The sequence below is a fragment of the Dendronephthya gigantea genome, unplaced genomic scaffold (assembly GCF_004324835.1).
Source record: "Dendronephthya gigantea isolate DGI-Jeju-01 unplaced genomic scaffold, DenGig_1.0 000047F, whole genome shotgun sequence".
Classification (NCBI taxonomy): domain Eukaryota; kingdom Metazoa; phylum Cnidaria; class Anthozoa; order Malacalcyonacea; family Nephtheidae; genus Dendronephthya; species Dendronephthya gigantea.
This window is the reverse complement of record NW_021163057.1, coordinates 944,836-969,724: the sequence shown is the minus strand read 5'-3', so window position 1 is coordinate 969,724 and position 24,889 is coordinate 944,836. Positions and strand designations below refer to the sequence as shown.

Sequence of the window (24,889 nt, the reverse complement as noted above, 5' to 3'; positions counted from 1 at the left end):
AATTTTGTAAACAAGCGATTAAACAAAATTAATGCAAAGATTTGTTTCACCCCAGGATTAAGTTTAACCGGCTCTTGAACAACCGATCCCTGGTCAAAAAAGTTTACTTCAAATGAATTAGGGAAGGGGGGGTCTAGACGTGAAATGCATAATTAACAACTTAGAAATGTACATCAACTGCGCCAAATATTGTTGACTAAATTGTGAATTTGGAATAGTGGATTCAATTCCCGCACTAGCCTACTCCCTAATTTATGTTAACTCGCACGTAGGCTAACCCACACGAGTTTCTAACAATACTATCTCGTAACTTTGTGCCAACAGACTTGCCTTTGAAACAAGATCCATGCTTGGATGCAGTGACTCAGCACTAAGTTGTTCCCTCACAGCTTCAGCAACACATTCCGCATCAGTTTGCGTCGCGGATCTTAGCACAGTGTGAGTGAATATCGCATCAATCTTACCGCACACGAAGTTCTCGCGTTCTTCGTCAAGCTTGGGACACAGCACACTAAACAGACCGTAGACTATCGCGCTTTCCTCTCTCGTTCGGTTTTCGAATTCTTCAAGAAGTGATACTGAAGACGCAATGCCTTAACATCAATAGAAATATAATAATTATTATTAGATATGGCGTGGGAAATTGCAATTGAACAAAATTGCACCCTCTTGGGCGTGGGCCTTGGCCAAAAACTATTTGTTTTCTTGGGAAGAGGTCCCCTGAAATTCAAGGACCTGCATAACTATAGGCTGGTAGTCCTTGAAAAATGAATATTTTGGTGTACATTAGTACATTTTAACACGTGGGCTTTGTGCGCTTTTTTATTACTTCTCAACATAGAAGAATTACTTGTGGGCTACTCAATACACATTTTACAAATAAGGAGTTGTAATAGTATACCTTCATCTCCAAAACAAGCCTACCTTTTATTAATTGTGAAATATTAACAATGATGATGATGAAGGTTTGTCTGAACGCAATTCGTGAGACAGATATTGAAGAGGGTTGTTTTTTGTACGAAACTTACTTCTCATTTCATCCTGCCCGGGTTGATCCGCGGTTTCTTCCCGTTCTTCCATGTCTTTATTTCTTGAGTTATCAGTAAGATTGTGATCACGTTGCAGTTTATTTCCAGCCATCACGATGGCAGCCTTCAAGATGCTTGGTCCAATTTGTTGCTCAGACGGAAGCTGGAGAGAATAAGGAAAATTTTCAATATAGTCTAAGATTACGTGTCATGATTTCATGATAAGAGAGGGAGATGTCTCATCTGCAAATACAAAGTCATACATAGCGGACCTGGTATCGCGAAGGTAATTTACTTTTGATCAGTGGGGCCAGGAATGCAAACATAAATATCAGTTGCGAGAATATGAAGATCTGTTTATCAGATATTGCTGCTGCATTATATGTACTAGTTAAAATACGAGTGGCCGATCTGTATGGGTATTTACAATGGTGAGTGCGTATGGGTCTTTACAAAGATTGTAAATCCCATACATATAACGTGCTCGTGAAATGAATAGATTAAGCTTGATGCATATTAGGGCATGTGTGTGACAAAGTTATGAATACTAATTAGGATTAGTTGTATCAAAGTTAATATATGAATTACTAATTCATAAGGTGACCAAAATACTCCGCACCTCGTTTATAACATGAATGAAGAACAAGATTTTTTCAGCCAGGTTTTGAACATCACTAAATCCATGACACAGCAGGAGCACTTCAAGGAGTTTATTCGCATTCGGCGTGAGCATAGAGACAGTTCGCATGGATGCCTATATACAAAGGGCGGGAGAAAGGAAGGAATGGTGACATAATGTGTCAGTCATAGTTCATAGGTACAGTTCGTAAAGTTGGCGCCTTGAGGAAAAAATTTACTATGTATTGGTTTGTTTGCCTGTTGAACATCACGGTTTCGTGTATTCCCGCCACTTTGATAAAAATTTCAAATGCAAAAGAGGAAAGCTCTCGCAAGAAAACCCTAACTCAGCCTTGTTATATTACCTTCAAATTGTCCGGTATATTAAGATAGCCATCTTTATCAGGTGTGACCGCCATAAAGCATCCAGCCATCGAATGAGTCTTCAGCAAAGCGCCATTAAATACAATATGACCTAGCGAGAGGTCATCCTGATCTTTCATCAGAATCATGTCTTCTTCTTTACTCAAGTCACGTTCAAAGTTGGTATCAATGTCGGTGACTGGAATCATAACTGGCAGTGGTTGCGTGTCTCCATAGTAACGTCTCTTATCGAGATTTCGGCTTTCGCATATGGAAAACCGTCGAGAAATGCTTGCGAATTTCTTAACCTAAACAAAATAGCTTATTTTACACAACAATACGAAAAGTTACAGAACTTTGTATAAAATATCTTAATTTTTTCATAATTGCAACAAAACACAAAACACTGTTATCTAACACGCTACTGGAATAATGTTGCATGTTAAAATATATCTCAATCTATACTAACTATATCTAATCGACTATCTATTATTCTCCGAATGATGCTATTACAAAAGATATAGGGTTAAGAGCTATATAGTATAGAATGAACTCACTGAGTTTTCATGACTTCCATCGTGGGATGTCTTTGAACGAGTGACTTGCAACGTTAAGGGGTCAAGGGTTGCGACACTGTTGCGTCTTTGTTTATTACATTTCGCCTGAAAGGCACAAAAACAGATAAGTGTACATCGGCCATAATTAACCTAATAAAGTTATGGTATTATAAACTTTGAACAGCGGCGTACGGGAGACGATAATTGAGAGGGAGGAGCGCATATTCATATATTCATGTTAGCTGACCTGTAAAGACAATGGGTTTGAAAAGTAATTAATTCTGCACAACATATAAATATGAATATGTGCCCCCCCCCCCAATTATCGTCTCTCTTTGAATGAAAATGAAAACATTTGATTATATTAACTTTAATACAAGTGCGTTAGGGAATACAAAACGCTTCAGCTGTAGGACTTTTATAAGAAAAACTGTTATGAATTGAGTCGCAACGCCAGTTGCATGTGCACAGTTGGTTTAACTTTGATTCTAACATCCGATTTAAAACTTATGAACTAAGATACTGTATTTTTTTATGAAGAAGGCCCACCTTTTCCTCCTTCCTTAAATCGTCGCTCTGACCTCTAACTTGGTACTGATTATTTTTGTTCGCCATCAAGCAATGGTACGCCTGTCTCACACAGCCCAGATAATCACCCAGTATCGACAACATTAGCTGGGACAGTTTATGGGGGTCTTTAAAACACACCCAACTACCACTAAGAATCATTCCAGTCAACATTCTCGTTATTACTGAGGTTGCCATGGATCGAGAACAGTTATAAAACACCAAATGTCGGCCCATCAACTGTAATCATTTAATAATCATTTAACAAACGTTATTCCTGCCAGTGAATACTTTTTTACGAACCATGAATGAAATACAAGTTGTAACAAAAAATAGGAAAATTCTAAATGATAATGAAAAATGTAACCTTGTCATAGGCTCTTCGAGGATTTGTAATCAGGAGCCGGTTGATAAAACTCTTTAACTATATTTTGCATAGTTAAATCCTAGTTAACTCAGAAATACACAACTCTGATTGGCCAATTCTGTCCTTAATTACAGTTAAAAGTTAACTAGTCTTTTATACAACTGGCCCCAGTACAGAATAGAGGAGCGAATTAAGAAAACCCAGTGGCGTAGTCAGCATTGATAATTGGGGGGGGGTATATTCATATATTCATGCTAACAAAAATTAATCCTGCGTGGCATGAATATATGAATATGGGCCCCACTAATTATCGTTCTGGCTACGCCATTGAAAACCACCCTCTGGGATGGCGTTTCTTCTTTGAAAATTTTTTTGCTTGTTTATGAATTGTCATAATATTTTTTTGCACCTTGTATAAAGAAAGGCACTCAGTACACAAACTAACCTTCCCTAGTTCCTTAATTGTTTCAGTCTTTCCTGATCCATTAAAGCCAATGAGAGTGCCGCATGAGTATTGTTGCAAAGCCAAACTCAGCGTCATGAAACATCGTTCGGTCAACGGAGATAAAATAAGCGATGCACGCTCACTCATGTATTCAAAACCGTAGGGAAATTTTGAACCAAGGAGGACAAGGTCGTAACCTCCAAATTCATATTTCATATCCAGAGGTATCGTATCTTTAAAACAAAATACGGAATGTTTACAAAAAAAGAGTAAACATCAAATTAAGCCAGTTTTTCTGTATAATATCATAAGCATGCATAACCATCATAATCACAAAAACTCTACTCCAGTATAATGTTTTTGATAGTAGTCATTTACTACCATAAATGACCACGTCTTTTCATGATTACACGAAGACTTCTTTTTGCTTTTGATTATTCCTTTGACTTTCTCTTCTAACAGTGGTATCTTTTATAATTTTTTATTTGCTTTTTACCAGAGAGCTACAGAATATAGGCAACGAAGGACTTCGAGCTAACCTTGTGTAGACTCAACATGACTTGAACCGGTTAGGCCAGAGTAATATGTTGTATGATAAACTTCGTTTAACGGAACTTCATGTTGAAGACAGCTTTGCCACTCAAAACAATGCGAACATGCAGCATTGCATGCGACGAGTCCTGCAATTTTAAAAACATTTACAACTTTAGTGATTATAACTCGTATGCTCAAATAATTATTGATATGTTCAAATTAAAAAAAAATAACTATAGTACTCATCGTAAGAATTTGATAATACGCTATTTTTTTATGCGATATTTTGGTCTTATTAACATTTAGTGTTTTTGTTTTTGTTGTGCTTCTTATGTATCTTTGTTGCTATTGCTTTATTATTGTTGCTGTTTCTTTGTGGTTGTCGCTCCTGTTTTGTCGTTGTTTTGTTGTTGCTTTTGTCATTGTTGTTGTTGACGACGTTTTCCTTGTTTCTGCTGTAGTTTGTTTTTATTGTCGCAGTTGTTTTTGTTGTTATATTTTTATCAGTTGCAGATGAATGGATGAATTATATGTTGCTGCAGTTGTTGCCGCTTCTGCTGTTTTTTTTTTGTTGTTGCTTTTGTTGCTGCTGGATAAACTCTTTTATGATGTTAAGTAATCAAATTAATTAAAAAGCACATAAATAATAGATATTGAAGTGTGAGTATCCTGGGGTACGTACTTTCTATGACATCCCTCTGATGAACTGCACGGACCAGTAAAGATTGCAAAACTGGACGAAGACGTGGAACCGTTTCAAGACTTTCGGAATTTTTTACACTTAGAACATGTCCATAATCCTCTACTTGGCGTGAAGTTAACAAACTAAACGAATATAGAAATATACAGCTATATTGTAATGAAGGGAATAGTAAAAGGCGTAGCCAGATATATAGTAAATATAGCCTAAGTTATATTTATTTCTATAATTACTCTTCGCTCATGCAAAGTGTAAATTTGACACTTCTAAGTGCATGCATACAAAAAGAATTAACAACAGGTAAAACAACAGGTTTATACTAGTTTTTTTTGTAAAGAGATCGAGGTTTATCTGACCAGACATTGTATAAAACACTCACCTTAAAGTTTTCAGAGCATTCTTGTCATCGCACGCAAGAGCACTCGACACGTTTTTTGACCAAATAACAGCTTCAACACAGCGAACACATTGAGATGGATATCGCAGGAGAAATGGAATTTCTTCATCTTTGTCATTTGCTACAGCTTTCACCCTTTCACCTTCAACCTCATTCTCAACCCTTTCAGGACGGCCTAAACCTGACGATTTTATCTGACTGAGTGACTGCATGATGATCCCAAATACACCATGCTTATTTAGCTACATAACGAACTGTGCAGTGATAATATGCAGATAACAGAGCACGATTTTTAAATCAAGGATGTTCAAAAATTATTTTAGCTTACCGTGTCAACAACGTCAGTATGGGTAAAAAAACGAACCAATGCCCTGACCGACCTATAGCTACTGATAGAAGGTCAGGTACAAACTCGCCAGGGACAAAGTGAATGGCAGAGGCAGTGGCGGATTTAGGATAAGTCAGAATAAATTACACGGCCTAATCTCCAATTTAAAATACCTAATAACAACGCTATTGGTTATTCATTTCTAAAGAATACTTTTACTGACTTACCCTTGATCCGCCACTGGGTAGAGGTATGTATGAGGAATATTCCAACAGAGAAAGCGTGTGCGAAAAATTGATCACGCGATCAGTCCCGATTACTTATAGGAGAAAAGGCATTTGCATGCACTATTTGATGACCCATCCAAAAACAGCTATAGCTTTAGAAAATTTTGATTCTACCCTGCACGAAATACTACATACGTACAGTACAGCATTTATTATATAATATTGTATATAAATTATCTAAAGGAAACTTTATAGTAAGCTTTATAGTTATACTGATGTAAAACGTACCTTTCTCAAGAAACTCGCTGATGACTGTCTTGTCTTTGCGCCTTGACAGCGTATTTACCAGACACTTTGTGAAGTTCATCATAAGAGTCGCTTTCATCGATTTCTCTAGAACTTTCAACCACGCCTGGGAGATCATCCCGGCTGGAATTGCTTCAGTAAGAGTCATAAGTTCTCCGTACTCGCCTTCGATAACAGTTGCTTGAAGAAGATGAGCTAAGCGAAAACATGGAAGCGATAAGAACACTCTACAAACACACGATAAACGTATTTGGTCGATGTGAACCATGTGGTGTAAATTTTCATTGCCATAAGAAAATGAAAACTATCCTGAAAATAACCACTTTTCCATGTTCTGGCAAGGAAAATCTTAAGTTTCTTTTTATGATAAAGGAATGCTTTTTTTTGAAAATATATAGCTATCCTCCATATTTTTCATTTCATGTCATTTGCTAAATCGATCTGCTAGGAAGAAAATCAAAGGCGTTAAAGTTCAATTAAACTTGAATAAAAATAATTTAATGATATTTTACACGATACCGTCAACGAAAGAACATCGACGCAAGAATATCACAGGCGCCGCATGACAAAAAGTTATTAATTCTCACAATCCTGTGAAACACATTTACTCTCAGCAAGGTTGACTTGAAACGGTGACTCGAAACGGTGATAGTGCATGCGTAATCATCTTTAGCAGGCTCCAAAATCAAGAAAGTCAACACAAAAATACGACTTTGTACAATACTCACGCTTTAAAGCAGCATCGAGTGCAGTGTTTGCTTTTATCCCTTCATCTGGAAAACTGAATTTGACTGAGCGGATGCCGGGAAAACATTTTCTTACAACAGGCAATAATTTTCGTGGATCATTAGAGGTGACCAACACGTCAAGCACATCGTCGTCACTTAAGAAGTACAGTCTGGGAAAGTCTTCGCGTACACTTTCCATTTTGTGTGATAAAGCCTTGAGTAACTCCTCCTGAAATTTTGTACAATGCAAAATTTGAAACCGGAGACTATGCACGGATGATAACTTCATTATATAGGAGCCAATTATCTACATAAGCAGATTACTTGAAATTTGGAAACTTGATTAATGACAGCCTAAGGCTGTGATATGAGGGGTGGATAGCAGTGCCTCTAAGATGCATGGGGCGATGGATGAAAATTTAGCAATAGGCACTTGTGAGTTCGTGTGAGTTTGGAATTTCACATGTTTTTATATACATGTAAATTCGTGGGAAATTCTTGTAAGGGAATTCTTATCATGCAACGAAGATTAAAGTAAAGTTACACGAAACAACTTTCAATATCAACTCGAGTTGATGTTGAAAGTTGCTTCGTGTAGCATTACCTTTAGGTTTTATAATATAGAACATACCTCTTCTTTGAGCAACGAGAATAACATCGATCTTAATGTTTCACCTTGAAGTTCACGATACCCTTTCTGTCCTCTTTTCTTTGCCAAAACAGAAAGTACCTTCGAATCTTGACTAACGCTGTACATAAACTCCTAAGTTTAAATTTTCAAAATTACAATAGCTAGGTTACAATCGATAATTAAACTTTCTCTGAAGTGTTTGTTATATTGCTACGTGTCAAACTGAGTCCGCAGCCGAACTGCACCGCAGTGGTAGGTTATTTCTGGACAATACTGTATTTAAAATTAAACTGAAGTCTTGAATATAAGTAAGGTGTTTTAGTAATAATAGTAATTTGTTTATGAAAGTGTGTAAACATAATTCTGTTATAAGCGCGAAAAAACTTCTCATTTAAAAAGTTGTCAAAAAATCTTGTTTTTCGCTCTATATTCACTAAAAATACTAAAAATCCCTGAACACTTTGTTCTTTGTTTAGTACAGAAATAGCTTACCTTGAACCTCCTGTCCACTTCATCAAAACGAACCAACACAACTTTGTCATACGCTCCTGCGTCCTCGTTAAATACCATTGAAAGATACAGCCACTGAGAAAAAAAATAGTCTAACTTAATGATATTTACAAAAAAACATCGAAAAATTTTTTTATCGGTTAAATTTTCAGGCCTGTTCATCTCATTCTGGTTTAAATTACACTCAGTTTGACCGTTTTTTTGGTTGATAATCAGCAATTTTTTGCACCCTTCAAACAAGGCGTTGAAAAAGATCATCTTAAAGTAAGTTGAGATACCTTTTTTTGACAGGCCACCCACAAGCCTAATATCTCCTCCAGTTGTTCTAAGTTTTTCATCCATCCTTCAACGGTTGGTTTCAGATCAGCAACGTAAGGCGAAATCAGCATCAACTGTAATGTTACTCGATTATCCTGGAAAAAAAAATGTTGCCATAATGTGGAAAGAAAAAAATTGTTGGCAAAGTTGTTGTCGGCAATGGTGGACATAAAGAGAAGTTGCGAGGAGGGTCTAAAACAAGTAAAGGCACCCATATATTTGCAAACCTCCGGGCTAGTTGTCACTTTTTAAGATGGTTTTTTGAATGGATTTCATCCAACATCTTCAACCCAATGATATAGACTGAATTGCAAGGCGGTTTGCATCATGGGGATTTTAAATTGAAGGCTTGAGGTAATTCAAATATGCAGTATACAATGCAAGAAGATCGTATTACATTAAACTTCCACAGGTATACAAAAAGTAAAACCTATAGACACCAGTCACCAGCCGAACATTCATACCTCGATAAGACACTTTAGCTCGTCGTCGCCAGCCAGGATGTACATGTCAACTAATCTTGTTTGCTTCTGCCTTGATTTCATACCCTACACATGACGATATAAGAGTTTGGAGGAACCTTCAACAACGGTTTCTATAGCTTCTTTTAGAAATTCGAAGAGCAGGGATAAAACTTTTTAAAGATCTGTGCGCACAATACAAAACGTTCCTATTGTGCATGTTGTACCTTGTTACAACATGAGGTGCATGCGAAAATCGAATGTCTCCGTTTTTTCAAATATCGCAGTGGTCATATAGGATGGTGCATGTAGATTGTATGATGTCAACCAGACTATTTATTGTACTGCATCACCGGGAAAATTACACAGTTAATCGCCGTGTGATTTCAAAAATGTAGGATTTCAAAGTTACTTAAAAGACGCATCTCTAGTGTATATATATATATGGATCTAGAGAGGGTTAACAATGAAAAGGAGCTTAATAAGTTTGAGTTCGGAAAATGAGTAGGTATATTTTGCACGAGAGGAGGTTAGCAACGAAGTAGAAAGAATACGCCATAATGCATGTGCAAATTTGGAACATCGATGTTCAAAGAAAAGAGCACAAACCTTTCTACTAGAATTTCTTCCCGTAGAACTGGTCGTTTCACTTCTAACGGGTGACCGGGTTCGACAAAAATGTTTGGCCAGCTTGAAATCTTTCTCCGTCCATTTCTTGGCAACGGAACGTAGGTTCAATTCGAGCGCGTATTCTTTCACTGCACCATTGCATATGGAGTTGATGAGCTCTTTATGCAGGCCAAGTTTGAAAGAATAAAGATCGGCAATAGTAAACTGCCATGTTGGATCATATTGCTGACCCATTCCAACAAAAAGAGCTTTCCAATGACGAGGCTAACAAGCATAACAAAACAGATGGTGTAAACAAATTGTTACCACGCTACCCTTCTGCCAGTATGAACACCTAAACAAATTTACCGAAACCAAGTTACTTACCTTTAGTGCATCGTTGAACAGCAGTTGCAGAAGTGGAAAATCCTTCATGAATGACTCCATTTGATATACCCATGATTTATATACCTCGTCATCATGGGGCAAAGAAGTTTTGATATTTACCGCAGCCTGTTGCCACTCTGACACCTTTTCCATAACCCTTTTGATATTCATCTAGACAGACATACTAATACATGTAAAGGGCGTTTCATCTATTAGAGTATAGTGAGTACTACTATAGAGGTTTGAGCGGTGCACTTGGCAATGGTATTTAAATTTTATGCGTTTGTCAACCATATTGACACTGAGGGTGAAATATTCACCGGATCACCCGAGCAGATGATCTATATAAACGATAAATTATACCGAAGAGACGACGACGTTGTTTAAAAATTTATCTTTTTATAATAACTTCTTTATCATTTTGCTTATGATTTATAATATGAGTGATTTGGGGTATAATAATATAGTATTCTTCTACCTCTCTCTCTGACTGTGTGATACTGACCGCGACTGCAATCAGTGGTTTTTACCTTTCGAAATGAGATCTGCAACCAATCTCGGATAGTGTGTCCAGACACATCGTAATATTTCCACAGCTCATACCGCACATCTAATTTTTTCAATAACTCCAATAGGACTGACTTGTTGTACTTTCTGCCACAAATCACCTCCCTGCACTCAATCAGTTCATCACATTTGTTCAGAAGTGACATAAACCTTTGCCGAAGCTGGTAAGTAAGGAAATTCATCATAAAAGTAAATAATATGAACAAGTAATATAAGAAATGATAATATAAAAATGCAAGCAAGATTGTGTGCAAGTTGGCCAGCGAGGATTCACATGTTCAAAGCCATGGTATAATGCAAGAATAATGCATGCATATTATATAATTACAATTAGGTGATTATTGAAAATTGTTCTCAATGATTGGTCAAGCGTCCAATTTTGTTGGATCCAAATCACTTCTGACGTATGGAATAAAGTCAGGTTATTGATAAAGCAGTACTGTGTTGGTTTAAGTTGGTTTGCTGCCCATATACATTGCAAGTCAACAGAATAAAAAACATACATCACAAGTGAATTGGATCCGACAAAATTGGATCGTGTGAACAGACCTTAAGATAATCACCTAGACGCTTTTCATAAAATGCCATCAAGTAATTTTGCAAAATGACCTTTCTTACATTTTCGGTGTTGCGCGCGAAATCCAAGTAAATGTATAGCTATTAAATGGGGCAAGTTTCTTACCTCTCGTAATTGAGTCAAAATTAGTGTTGGATTATTTTCAGGAATTAAATATTCTCCTCTGGTGGCCTTCTCACCGATTACTCGAGCCTGGTGCTCCAACGACTGTGGTTAGGTGGAAAAATTAGATATTAGAACATAGGGGGGGGGGGGAAGATGTTGAAAAAAAATGAGAAAATTAAAACATACACAACAGATAAGCGAGACCATCAGTGCATGCAATGCATGTTTACAATAATTAAACAGGAGGTATGGGTTAGAATTTTCCAAATTAGAATAACTTCATTTTACACAAATAGCCACCAACCATGATTGTTTCTTCCACATCTCCTAAGATCTGAGGCATCTTCACGATAAGATAGTCTGATGACTCTTGAAGACAGAGTAGAAAATTCTCCCACGAAGACCATGTCTATAGTGAGGTAAAAAAATATAGGAATAAAACAACTCCTAAGATATAGAAATAAAGTTGGTTAACAAGATATAAAAAGCACGTCTGTAATTCTTTTGTTTCACCTTTTCCTCTGCTTCTTCCTCTTCACGTGTCAGTTGTCGCTGACTGGATCGTATCATCTTATCAGAGAAAAACAAAACATTTTATTAGACTGAGAGAAAAACCAAAAATTTCATTAGACTGCGTTCAGGTTAAGTGCTTTCCTGAAGGCTGCCTTAGATTATATAAAAGTGATGAATCAATAAGAAACTGATTTTTTATAAACAAAAAATTCAATCCAATTGCCTCTAAAGTACAGTATTTGAGACCAGCGAGATTATCATACAAGATTTCGCCTAATGGCACGAAAAGGCTCTCCTTCCTTGACTAATTAAAATGAAATGCATGGACGCAAATTTCTGACTTGATGTGTACCAATGAGTATAGCATTTTTACTTTCAATTACCTCAAATAAACTCTTGATATAATCTACTTTTACGTGCAATGCTGGTACTTTCTCCTTTGTTGTTTTCTGGAGGGCCATAAAATCCGCAAAAGCTCTCAAATCATTGCTTTTGTATGACAGTTGCTAGAAAAACACATCATTGGAGTGAACATAACTATAATTTTCTTCCTTGTATTTTCCTTAATACGTAGCGAATGTTTACATTCGTGAATCAGCCAGAACCAACTCTCCTATATATATTTGGCGAAATTACCTGTTAATTACTAGGTATTGTAGGTAACAAAAGACTCATTTATCTCAGATTGAAAAATCGCAAAAACAAAAACACGGGCGTGGCTATATTCATATGCTGACTATATACTAGCTATATAATTATTGTATACTATATGCATACCTGTATTAGTGAAGCCAGTTCGTTGTTAAAATCTTTGCATAGCTGCAAAAGATCCTTAGCTACCATTTTGGTGAACTGTCTAAAGATTGCATCAAGTTTTGGAATAATGCGGTCGCGTATTCCGCTACAGTCGACGAAAAGCAAACCATTTGTCGTGCAAAAAGATAAAGTGAACTTGCGCATATCCTCAATCCAGGTCTTTATCTGTGACAATTGTTTCTGATGAAGAGATATAATCTTATCTTTAACAAATAGATATGTGATATATAATTGCTATAATTTATATTGACAGAATGTATAGCACTTCTTAAACGTAACAAAATAGTTTTGGTTTTATAAAAAAATATAAAAATAAACCTTTAAACAATGATAAAAGGCACTTTGTATGAAGAACAAGCTATCTTATCAAATAATTAGCCTAAGAAGGCGGAATTCGCTCTTTTAGAGAAACTATATGTTCTCTATATGTTGAGATCACTGTGTTTCACCCAGAATCGGTTGTAATACATACCTGCCAGTATACAACCACAATGTACTTACGATACATACTTACTTCAATTGTTTCAGTGGGTCGTCCACGCCAAGAAGCCAGAACGGTATTGTTCCAAGTCCGAACAAACCGGTGTACATCCACTACCCACTCGTGTCTGCTGCAAAAATTTGTGACTTCCGCAATGGCATCGTTCACTATTTCCTCTTCCCTACGGATAGCCTGCACAATGTCCGCGCTAAAATAAGGAGACGTGACATTTCACAATGATGCAAATACAAAATGGTCGGTTGTTCAAAAGCTGCATGGTTGCTTCTAGGTATTAGCTAGTAGTCTAAACCGATCAATAATGCTTACGTGTAAAATCAAATTACAAATATAGCTATACTTGTTTTCCCTACATTGCCTACGTCGCCAGTCGCAGGCGACAATATATTACTAATAATATTCATGTGACATCACAATGTTTACATTCATTTCTGCATCTAAAAACGTTTTTCGCCATGCCCACTACCTTCGAGTTGCTTAATGGATAATACTCGAAAAAAAATTGTAATTGTTTGTATGTACTGCATTCGCATTGTTTATGAAACTAATAATGATCAAAACGGACACACGATTTGAACGGATTTCCGAATTGACATCATCTTCAAATCCCATGAGAAAGTGAATAATGATAACTTACAAAGTACCTCCACTTGAATCTAAATTGCCGCAATATGGTACATTCAAAATTTTGAGAGAAAAAACTTACTCTTGAAAAACAACTCCTTCAAGCTTCTTTTTGGACAAAGGACTTGTCAGTGTTCTTAGTTGAAGTGGCATTGATTTTCCTTCCACTAGTAGTCTTCTAGTTGGCTCCACGCACCGTTCTGCAGAGTCAGGCCGCTCCTCTTCGATCATTTCCGGCGATAGGCGCGCCTCTTCCACGAGTGATTCCTCCAACAATGACTTCAGATTTGTTGTTTTCTCGTGTCTTCCATCTTGTAACTGTGTGGATTCGGAAGTGCAACGAACGCGGTCTACAGGTGTGTTGTGCGCTGTTCGATCGTATATGCTTAGTCTAGGCAAGCTGGTGATTGTTGTAGGCATAACTGGGGATTGTCCTATGAGGAAATTCTGTAACATGTTGGGTGATTGCGATTGTGTTGGCCTCGAATCACTTCTTTCACTAAATAATTCATAAAAAGGTGATTACATTTTTATATAGTTCTCTTTAGTAAATGGAAAATTGAAATCTAGTCAGTTGTGCTGAAGGGTTACTGCACGAAAAGCAACAGGTAAACAGAAATGGCGAGGAGGCGCGAGTAGCAGCAGATAGGCATTATCATAGATACGTAACTGTTATCAAATATGTTGAAATAAATAAACTGATGACAAATAGGTGCAACAAACAGACATATTTATGTAGCTATGTAATAGACGCGATCTGAAACAAGGAGGCGCGACTAGCGACAAGGAGGCGCGACTAGCGACAAGGAGGCGCGACTAGCGACAAGACGGCGCGACTAGCGACAAGGAGGCGCGACTAGCGACAAAAAGGCGCGACTAGCGACAAGGAGGCGCGACTAGCGACGAGGAGGCGCGACTAGCGACAAGGAGGCGCGACTAGCGACAAGACGGCGCGACTAGCGACAAGGAGGCGCGACTAGCGACAAGGAGGCGCGACTGTCGAAAAGGAGGTGCAACTGGCGACACAAGTAGGCGCCAATAGCGTCAAGGGGACGCGACTGCCGACAAGAAGGCGCGCTAGGTAAAACATAGACGCGACTGGCGACAAATAGACGCGAGGCGACAAGAAAGCCACCCTGTATTTGTATTTAATAAAATTACTTTGCAGCCTAAAGCCTGAATTACGTAATTTTTACAGTTAAAACCATTGTATCATTAAAATCATAGTTAGCGGGACTAGAGACAAGGAGGACCGACTTGAGACAAGGAGGCGCTTAGGTAAAACATAGACGCGACTAGCGACAAATAGACGCGCGGCGACAAGATCGAAGGCTGGACTGGAGACAAGGAGGAGCGACTGACGACAAGAAGGCGCGACTGGCGACAAGAAGGCGCGCTAGGTGAAACATAGAGCGACTGGCAACAAATAGACGCGCGGCGACAAGATCAAGATCAAAGGCGGGGCTGGAAACAAGAAGGCGCGACTCCTGTCAAAAAGGAGCGACTGGCGACAAGGCGCGACTGCTGTCAAAGAGGAGCAAGTAGAAACAAGACACAAGTAGAACCAAGACGAACCAATTTATATTATTATATAATATACCATTTTATATTATTACATCAATCTTGTAAATAAAGTAATCATGTAATTAAACGTTTGACAAACGTAAACGTAAAGAGAAACGTACATTAAACGTAAAAACAAACGTTTGTTGTGTCTAAGGAATATCTCAATAGATTTAATAATAATATATTGTGGAAACCCTGGATAGGATAGGCAATAACTTGCAGCAGACACATTGAATTTAGTGCGTTTACAATATCAAAAATACGATGCAGCTAAAATAATTTACAATAGATCATTATAACAACAGCTGTAAGATAAAATAAAGGGATTTTTAGAGCGATTTTAAAGCGATGTTGCTTTTCAACTTCCGTAGACCGAACCAATATCATACAGCTTGTTATCGATGATACCAATAATCCGCATTGCTCTTTTTTTCAACACGTAGGGTTGAATTTTTTTATTTTCCTTCAGGTGTAAGCTGAATCAAAACCTTACAGGCAAACTTCGACACAAGTCGAACACAAGTAACTTTGTGAAATGCCATTACATTGTACAATAGAAGTACCAATTTTTGCACATTTGATGTTTGATGTATTAAATAATCAATTTGTATGCATAATTCTTGTCTACGTCAGTTCAGCTAATGTTGTAATATTTATTTTAGCTAAGCCTGTTTCATACGATTCCTGCAAGGGAAGGATTATTTTCACCGCCATTTTCTGAATTTGTTCAATCTCATGAGACAGTTTCATAATAATTAAATAATAATAATAATAAAATTAATATTTAAATATAGCGCTTAATTATATGAATATTCAAAGCGCTGTACAATCTAAAATACGTAATCTAATTTTTCTACTAAAAATTTAAAAACTGTACTGTTCTACTAAAGATGAGATAATGAGAGAGAAGTGAATGAAAAATACGTGTTAAATCAGAAATTGATGTAATCTTTTGTTCGCCTTTCCTCAAATATAAATAACATGCCGGTCTCAAGCCAGGTCGGATGAAATGATAAGACCAAGGAGTTTAAACCAAGGCACCATTTCCACCGCACTGTTGTTGGCGGTTAATTAGCAAAGCGTCGGTTCTTCCATTTCAAAGGAGATTCTGACCTCTTCTTTGTTTTCTTCACATTTAAAAGTATGTTGGTATTAGCCGTCCAGGTTTGTAATTCGTTGAAATCATCTTGTATTTCACTGATATAGGATTTTAATACAGCTTCGTAGAGGGCAGAATCATCCACGTATTTATAAAATGCGAAATATGTCTTTAGGTCATTGATCATAACTAGAAAGAGAAGGGGACCGAGCTTGGTGGCTTGTGGGACTCCAGCATGTACCAGTTTCCAAGACGATATGTTTATACCAAATTTGATTCTTAGGTACCGAGAATGCAGAAAATCAGCGCACCAGTTTATTTAGCACGGGTGGACACCGAGTGCTTGCAGCTTTTCAATAAGAATATTATAATCAATTCTGTCAAATGTTTGAAAAGTCAATCATAACGGCATGGATTACAGAACCAGAAGTCTGCGGCAGCTAACCGATGATGAATCATATGGATTAAGGCAAGTATGTAGAGCACTTATTTCCGTATTGATAACCTGGGCAGTGTTTTTCTTTTAAATTGGTAAGACATTCGCTGAGTTCCACAAAGAAAGAACTTTCCTTTTACGAATACAGGCGTTGAAAATTGATGAAATTGGCGAGGAAAGAGTATCGGCATTAGATTTACACAGCCAAATGGGTATTTCATCAGGACCAGGTGCTTTATAGAGTGTTAATACTGATTAACGCTTTTAAGACATCAGATGGACTAATTATGTATTCTTCTGGGACTGCAACTACATCGACAGGTGTAAAGTTCAGTGAGGGAACGTCTTTAGCAACATTGCAAAACAGTTGCGATGTGTTCAGATATAGGTCGTGAGTCAGCTAGATAGGTCTAATTCGATTAGGGGGTTCCGGCTGTGACCAAAAATGTTTGGGCGCCTTTTTACAACCATTTTTTTCCAAAGTGTTGATCCAGAGCTTGTAAGTGATCCACAACTTCAATAATAGAGCCATTCATATATTAGTATAAATCGTCGAATATACATGGTATCCGCGACACTCTTTCCCCTCATCCTTGGCACAAATATATTCAACCTTCTTTACTGTACATTTTCATAGGAATTATTTATTATTAAAAATTAATTCTATATTGACCAATCAAATATCTCGTCCAGCTGTAACGACCTGCACGATGCTTTGCCCATGATTGTTCAGTTTCAATTTCAAAAGATGTTGTATCGTCAACCAAGATTGTCCCATTATCTTCAAGTCGTAATGCAAATTGAGAACGCGAAAGGGGGAATAATTTTTAGGTTGTTAATTCCTTTGCATTTTCCGTAGTTTCACCAAAAAATATGGATAAAAAACCCGGTCTGAGTTCAACTAAAATCCACATAGCTACATGAAACAGACCTCTTTATCAGACGCAGGATGCAAATGTCACACGATGTTCAATTGGTTCAGCAAAATTAATGTACCGGCTTTCGGCGTTAGACGTCATTATGAAAAAGGTCTATTCTTCGATCAAATAGGAAAAATTGGCCCCCAAGAAGTAAACAGGTCTTCGCCTGATTTTATACAGACAGTGCGTAATCAGGAGTTATGTTTACGTTGTCGCTGATTATATGAAATTTGAGAAGATTGAAAGTAGAGTTTTGTAGAGGTAGAATTTCGAGAATGTATTTACCATGTAGCAATTAGCAATTGTAATAAATCAATAAAACAAAATCAATAAAAAACATTGCAATTACGGTGTTCCCTCTGCTCAATGCGATGCCCAAGACCAACAGTGAGTCAGTGACTAGCACCCAAAAGCCCATTGACCCACAAACATGACAAAATCTAGTGCACCCCTGTATGTTAGATCATGATCAAACGGGAAAGGGGGGGTCAGAGAGGACGTTAAATGAACATTAATTACTACGCAATGTTTTAATGTAAAAGTAACAGTAAAATTTACCTGCTTGTAGTAGCTGGAGAGTCTTCCCTTTCCACATTCTGGTCATGTTCATTCATAAAACCAGCTTGCAAAGCATCAGACGTTTGACAAAGAATCCTTAAAACACTTTCCAAAGCGAAATATAGAGACCCTTGCAGCATAACATGGTCAGGATTAAGAACGAGTTTATCCGCCTTGTCAAACTTAAGTGAGACATAAAAAAGGCCTTGATCCTTGATAACTCCATTGTCCAACACATCAGTGACAAATGTGCAAACATTTTGCCTTGCAAGTGAGAGTAACTTTGTGATGAGAATCTGTTCAACAAGTTGAATGAACCTCTCCAGCTGAAAAATTTCCTGGCGTGCAAGTTTCAAATTCTGTAATTTAATTGCTTTTTGTTCCTTAGCAACAGAGATGGATTGACCTCTTTTATTCTTAGGCTTCTTCTCCAACTGCTCCTTACAATGTTCCAGATATTCAAAACAATTGTCTTTTGTTTTGTTAATTACTGATAAACAGTAAGTATAAAACATGTTGAGACATTCTTGGGCATCATCCAATAACTTGATGGTTGTGGTGTTGAATTCTTGAAGGGGCTTACATCTTTGGTCATTGAGAGGGAGTAATTGCACTTGATCAAGGTCCACCACCAGTGAGTATATCCGAAGTAAAGCTGAGCCAAAACCCGGTGTGCAGGTAATCATGGATTTTGATATATGGTCACACAGTGATCTGAACTGACTGAGCTTCTTGACACATCTCCACCTTAAGAACATTTTAGCGATCAAGAAGTTCTTGAAGAAGCTGAACTTAAGAATTGCATTGAATAAAAGTGCTTCTTTGTACCATTGACTGAGTGGAACTAATTCGGATGGTCTGTTGGGTATGACATGGAGTATCGCATGGGATGACACCACAAAATGTTCAGGTTTAATCTTCTTTCTTTGAACAACAATCAAGTTGTATGGATCATAGTGCTTGCTCTCTGCTCTATTGAGGTAAGCAAACTTAGTTGATCCCAAAAAATGGCCTTTCACAAATCGCTCTACAACCTCCCTCCCTGTTAACAGACGTTTCGTAGCTTTTTCCTCTCTGGTGTCTTGTTTATCTTGAACAGACTTATTACTAGTAGATGACTGGTCTTCACTCAAATGTTGCCCCGAGGTTCTTGGACTAATAACCCCTGGAAGCATCTCCGCTAAGTCAGTATTCAGAGCAGTAGCTGTGATTCCTAAAGGCTGGCCCCATGAGGCCTCACGAAGACCAATCTCATAGACAACAAATGGAAGAGATGTTCGTAGATCACTGATATTTAGTTCCGTTGTTGGAAAAAATTGTTTTATGTTTGCAACATTATTGTCATATACCTCATCTGGTGGGGGAATGACAGCTCCTTTTGGCACATTAATACCCTTTCTATCCTGAACTTTCTTGTCTGGCAAACTGGCTTCGGATTCTACATCTGTAGTTACAGCAGGAAACTTGACTTTTTTATTCGTTGCCAAAGTTGAGTTAGCTTGTATTTTGGATACTTGTTGTGGAAATGCTAAAGAAAGTGCATCTAGATCGAGTCCACATTCTGGTTTTTCACAAACGTGCTGGTACGAACGTTCAACATAGTGCATCAACTGAGCGTTTTCCTCAATAAGAGATGAATAAGGCTGTATTATTTGCAGGACTTCGTTAAAAGACTGCCACATGTCTGGTAAATCATTCTGTAAGCTTGATACAAAACCGTGAACCACTTTTTGGATGAGATCGTCGAGAAAAACGTCGGAAGTGTCACCTGCAGATACCTCGGCACTTTGGGAATCTAATCTTGCTTGTTCACTCATAATTTTATCCGATTATTTTTTCCTTCAATACACACTGCGTCGTATTATATCCTGAAACTCTTATCTGATTGGCAGGAACGAGCTCTGTTGTGCTTTTAATACTTTTCCAACGTGATGTTTTGAAACTTTAGGCTCGTCGAGCAATTTGAGGAGTCCTTTTCTACCGTTTTCAAAACGTATCGTGTGATGTAATTATAGTATAGTACATCGCCTAAGCGCCCAAGAACATATCAAAATAAAACTAGCCATTTGAACGTTCAAAGACGCCAGAATCCGTAACAAAAGCGTATACCTTTATAGCATATTTACCCATGCGATCCGCCATTTTGATTCAACGTCGCCAAAGCAACCAGTCACTTGTTAAAGTATATTTTTAAAAAATTCAAACCCCCCCCCTTCCTAATACTTATCTGGTGCTGGCATCAAGCAGATTCCGGGGGATACATCCAACACACTTTCTGATGCCTACACTTGTCTGTGCATGAATCATGATCAGTGTACAAACTAGTATAAATACAATAATATAAAAAATAATAATCTAGAACTCAGATTATAAACAATTCATCAATCAACTGCATACTATCGACTTCTACTACTCTTCTACTTCTGAAATAGGAACTATGAGTTTTGCAAAATACAAAGGTCTTGTTGAAGATGGGGATACTGTTATTGTATACTTGGTATATATATAAATTCAATATCTTTTTGTTATTATAGTTATTTGATTAAAAATTTCATTTTATGGCTTCCTGATGCCACATATCCCCCTTCATTTATTATCCTGACCGCTACACTTTGGAAAATTTGCAGTTGTACTATAATTAACCATGATCATTGATACTGAATTTTAGAATTGTACCAGCATTGTGTTTCCATACAACATTCTCAATTATAGACATGCATACCAAAAATGGATGCGGAAATACACACATGCATATGTAATTCACCATTTCAGGGCAGGACAAAAAAAGATGCATTGCAAATCAAGCAAGGATCAGTCCTGAACACAAAATTTGGTCACTTTCCTCATAACTACCTTATTGGGCAAAAATATGGCAAAAAGGTACTGTATGTACTTATCAGTAATCACGCAAGTCAGTCACATTATCAACTTGTCTAAACAAAGACCAAAAATGTTGCATAAGGTTTGCAAAATTGGAATATTGTATATGGATTCACCTGGGCATCTGTTTCAGAGTATGCACTAACTAGTGCATGTGCAGAGGCAAGCACTGATATACTGTCTCTATTAACAATGAACTAGCTGAATAGTGAATGTAATATATAGTGTATATGTCAATATTATTGTTTCAAGTTATCCTGTTTCTAAAGTGAATTAATGATATATATCCCTGCATACTGTACAATGCCTATAAAAATGCATTGCATGTCCATATTACCAAATTTACCGTATAATTTTAATCATTCAAATATGGTATATCACAACAACTAAGTTTATTGTCAGTGAAATTAGGTTTATGATGCAAAATAATGACTGCAGCATGTTTATACTGCTAAAAATGTTGTGTAATGCTATAGATATATTCGAAAAGCAAGAAAGGTTGGCTGTATCTCCTTCATGCTACACCAGAGTTGTGGACCACAACTCTGCCACACAGGACACAAATTTTATACAATGCAGACATAAGCATGGTGCTCCTCCAACTGGATTTAAAACCTGGTTCTGTTGTTGTTGAAGCAGGTATGCTAACACTTGGGAAAAAATAAATATTGATTAGTATTTGATTTATTGGACAGTATATTGGTAATAACATAAAAGGGGGTAGATACTATGTTTCATTGTCATTTAATTGGTCTATATCTTGGTGTTTTGTCATTCAGGTACTGGAAGTGGTTCCATGTCACATTCCATAATGAGGACAATTGCACCCACAGGTCACCTCTATACATTTGAATTCCATGAGCAAAGAGCAAATGTTGCCAGGTGATATGTCCACCAGCTTCTTAAATTAAATGTTCTGGGAACAGTTTTTTTTTCCTATAAACAAAGAATTATTTTATTCTTGGAAAATAACCAGGGTGAATTATTCTGAAATTCAAAACGTCAAATTAAGGACTTGAGGTTTCCATTGTTTCGTCATCTATTGAATTCGTAGTATAATTCACGCAGACTATATAAATTAAATTCATTTCTCGCATTTATAGGGACGAATTTGTAAGACATGGTTTCGGTGATATTGTTACTGTTGCCAACAAAGATGTTCTCTTGAATGGTTTCGGTCTAAATCACGTAGCTGATGCTGGTATCCGTATTATACTATACCACAACATGTCACACATTTTTGTTTTGGCATTTTGCAGTACATCGCACTATTTTATCGTTTGGTCACTTTAGAAAGACGCCATGATTAAAGTGCCTATATCACTTGTGGGATCTTTACGGATTTGAATAGAGCTTGAAAAATTAGTTTATAAGTTCTCCAACCCTTTTTGATATAGTTAAATAGTTTCGGAGATATTTACATCTAAACATGACGATTTGACTAAATTTCCGTCGTGCTCGGGGGCCTGGGACTCAGGAACCGAGTTCTTGTCAAACATAATATAATCAATCGTAATTTTACTTCGATCTTCCAATAACGTAAAATATTTTGAGAAAAACTCGCCCAGTTGCTCAGCCATACACAACGCATCATTCCTGCATTTTTTTCTTCAAAAGCGCAAACTATATCGCCAGTGAAACTTTTTATGTTTACATTATAAAAGACGGCGTGTTTGCAAATCATTCCTGAGTCCCAGTCCCCCCAACCGACGTATTTTCGAAACTATCTAATTATATAAAAAAAGGTTGTAGAACTTATAAACTAATTTTTCAAGCTCTATTCAAATCTGTAAAGATCCCACAAGTGATATAGGCACTTTAAAGCCATAAAAACAGACTTTGCTGTTTGACATTTCGCTTCACGTACGTGTTCGACAATTGCCACGCCCACAGAGACCATATTTTTTTGTATTTTCATTTTCTAGTGTTTCTCGATCTTCCTTCACCTTGGGATGCTGTGAAGTTTTCAAAAGATGCCTTAAAGGTGTTAAAAGTTGCCCGCGACCTATAAATATAATGGCCTCAAAGAAGCGTTAACTTGAAAAAGTACTGCAATGCATAAGAATGACAGTTTTTGTGACCACCGCTTTATCTGGTTTATCGCATTTAACTGAGCCTGTGGCTGTGTTTGAGCTGCGATTTCTACTAAAATGAGAAGGCATGATGCCTGATGGTTTAGAAACACGCGCAAAATCGGAAACCTTTAAGTAGGAGAACTATAATCTATATGTTTAAACCTAACTTTTACTTTAACTTTTAAATAGCTCAGTGGAGGGCATCTCTGTTCATTTTCACCATGCATTGAGCAAGTGCAACAAACGTGTACAGTTCTGGAAGAAAATGGCTTCAAAGGTTAGCTTTAAAAAGAGAGAGACTCTTACAGTCATATATGTGTTTTATTTGGAACACAATTCGAAATGCTAAAAATATTTAATCTACCATTTTGACGAAAAGAATTGTGAATTCTTGTCTCAGACTAAGAGGTGCTGCAATATGCTTCAAAATATCGCATCATTCAGCCAAAATGCCGGATCCGGCTTTGGAGCAGTGTAGCTAAAATTTCTTTATCCATCGATATTTATAGATATTCGTTCAATGGAGTGTTTGCAGCGGAAACATGACGTAAGGTCTATTACGCTTGAGGAACCAAACTTTGGAAAGAGTGAGGTGAGCAAGTATAATGCCAACAGTATGGCATTGTCTTTTGCTGAAAGATAACCTGTTAGCTTAATTACGCGCATATGTAGGCTGCTTCTGTTGCTAGACCGAATTCAAATATATGTTCGAGGTGAGAGCTTCAAGGAACTCTTGAACATTGCCGAAATTTTTTGATGAATTTTGATGATTGACTTTTCTTTCCCAAAAGCATGATAGTGTGTTTATGAAAATAGTTGAGAAGAACTGCTACACTTACCCCCCTTACACCGGATATTCCAAATTCTTTATTTTATGAACACTCTTCATTGTTTTCCTGTGGAGGCCCTCACCACTGCGAGGACATTTTCTGATTACGATATCTTGTTGCCATATCTTAAAGGAAGAAAACGACGAAGAGGTAAACGAACCGTTTAGAAAGCGCACGCGCGACGAGACCGAGGAGAACGACGGGGAAACTGGGGCTGAGAGTAACGAGACAACCCAAAACAAGGGCTACGAGGAAACTAAGTACGAGAATAGCGAGGAAACTACGGGCGAAAATTTTGGCGAAAATTTAGCGATTAACAATTCACGACGCGTTGTATCTAGAAAATGTAAACAAACTTTGGATATCCTAGCTGCATGCCCTGTAAGGCAAACACCAGGTCATACTGGTTATCTTACATTTGCTGTACTCTATCCATAAATACTTGTAATGATAATATGAATAATCTGTTTTGTCTCTATTTTAATCTCGATCTGCTGCTAAAGGTGGAGTAATACGGGCAACAAAATTGCTGCAACTTGCAACAAAATCTGACTTCAACGCATGTTGAAAATGTTTATACACATAAATTACCAATCACAAGGCAACATGTGTCGACATTTCTACTTAACATACGTTGAAATCAGATTGTGTTGCAAGTTGCGACAATTTTGTTGGGAATATACCATCTTCCTCTGCCACTCGTCCTCAGGGTCTCCTGCATGTCTTCGTTGCGCCGCACCGCG

At 37.4% G+C, this 24,889-nt stretch overlaps 2 protein-coding genes across 3 annotated transcripts in view; one reads left to right on the top strand and one right to left on the bottom strand.

Moving 5' to 3' along the window:
- LOC114527903 (dynein heavy chain domain-containing protein 1-like) overlaps positions 1 to 20,512 on the bottom strand; it is a 41,446-nt gene extending 20,934 nt beyond the window's left edge. For both annotated transcript variants that reach the window (XM_028549614.1, XM_028549615.1), the window contains exons 1-27: positions 18,362 to 20,512; positions 13,865 to 14,281; positions 13,174 to 13,348; positions 12,621 to 12,839; positions 12,227 to 12,349; positions 11,844 to 11,900; positions 11,635 to 11,739; positions 11,331 to 11,432; positions 10,612 to 10,809; positions 10,082 to 10,252; positions 9,695 to 9,979; positions 9,089 to 9,172; positions 8,585 to 8,719; positions 8,289 to 8,381; positions 7,797 to 7,928; positions 7,166 to 7,394; positions 6,420 to 6,632; positions 5,559 to 5,757; positions 5,162 to 5,304; positions 4,485 to 4,625; positions 3,946 to 4,178; positions 3,116 to 3,373; positions 2,567 to 2,671; positions 2,012 to 2,317; positions 1,648 to 1,782; positions 1,029 to 1,191; positions 331 to 593 (exon numbers count right to left, since the gene is read on the bottom strand). In XM_028549614.1, the coding sequence (XP_028405415.1) occupies positions 331 to 593; positions 1,029 to 1,191; positions 1,648 to 1,782; positions 2,012 to 2,317; positions 2,567 to 2,671; positions 3,116 to 3,373; positions 3,946 to 4,178; positions 4,485 to 4,625; positions 5,162 to 5,304; positions 5,559 to 5,757; positions 6,420 to 6,632; positions 7,166 to 7,394; positions 7,797 to 7,928; positions 8,289 to 8,381; positions 8,585 to 8,719; positions 9,089 to 9,172; positions 9,695 to 9,979; positions 10,082 to 10,252; positions 10,612 to 10,809; positions 11,331 to 11,432; positions 11,635 to 11,739; positions 11,844 to 11,900; positions 12,227 to 12,349; positions 12,621 to 12,839; positions 13,174 to 13,348; positions 13,865 to 14,281; positions 18,362 to 20,178 (6,501 nt within the window). In that variant the 5' untranslated portion in view covers positions 20,179 to 20,512. The remainder of the gene's footprint in view (positions 1 to 330; positions 594 to 1,028; positions 1,192 to 1,647; positions 1,783 to 2,011; positions 2,318 to 2,566; positions 2,672 to 3,115; positions 3,374 to 3,945; positions 4,179 to 4,484; positions 4,626 to 5,161; positions 5,305 to 5,558; positions 5,758 to 6,419; positions 6,633 to 7,165; positions 7,395 to 7,796; positions 7,929 to 8,288; positions 8,382 to 8,584; positions 8,720 to 9,088; positions 9,173 to 9,694; positions 9,980 to 10,081; positions 10,253 to 10,611; positions 10,810 to 11,330; positions 11,433 to 11,634; positions 11,740 to 11,843; positions 11,901 to 12,226; positions 12,350 to 12,620; positions 12,840 to 13,173; positions 13,349 to 13,864; positions 14,282 to 18,361) is intronic.
- A 142-nt stretch (positions 20,513 to 20,654) lies between these two features.
- On the top strand, positions 20,655 to 24,628 carry LOC114527839 (tRNA (adenine(58)-N(1))-methyltransferase catalytic subunit TRMT61A-like). Its single transcript, XM_028549543.1, has 9 exons — positions 20,655 to 20,858; positions 21,134 to 21,241; positions 21,718 to 21,880; positions 22,021 to 22,123; positions 22,345 to 22,442; positions 23,167 to 23,225; positions 23,506 to 23,593; positions 23,826 to 23,908; positions 24,279 to 24,628. Exons 1-9 carry the CDS (start codon positions 20,799 to 20,801, stop codon positions 24,582 to 24,584), a joined length of 1,068 nt encoding a protein of 355 aa, XP_028405344.1. The 5' UTR covers positions 20,655 to 20,798; the 3' UTR covers positions 24,585 to 24,628.
- The last annotated feature ends 261 nt before the right edge of the window (positions 24,629 to 24,889 follow it).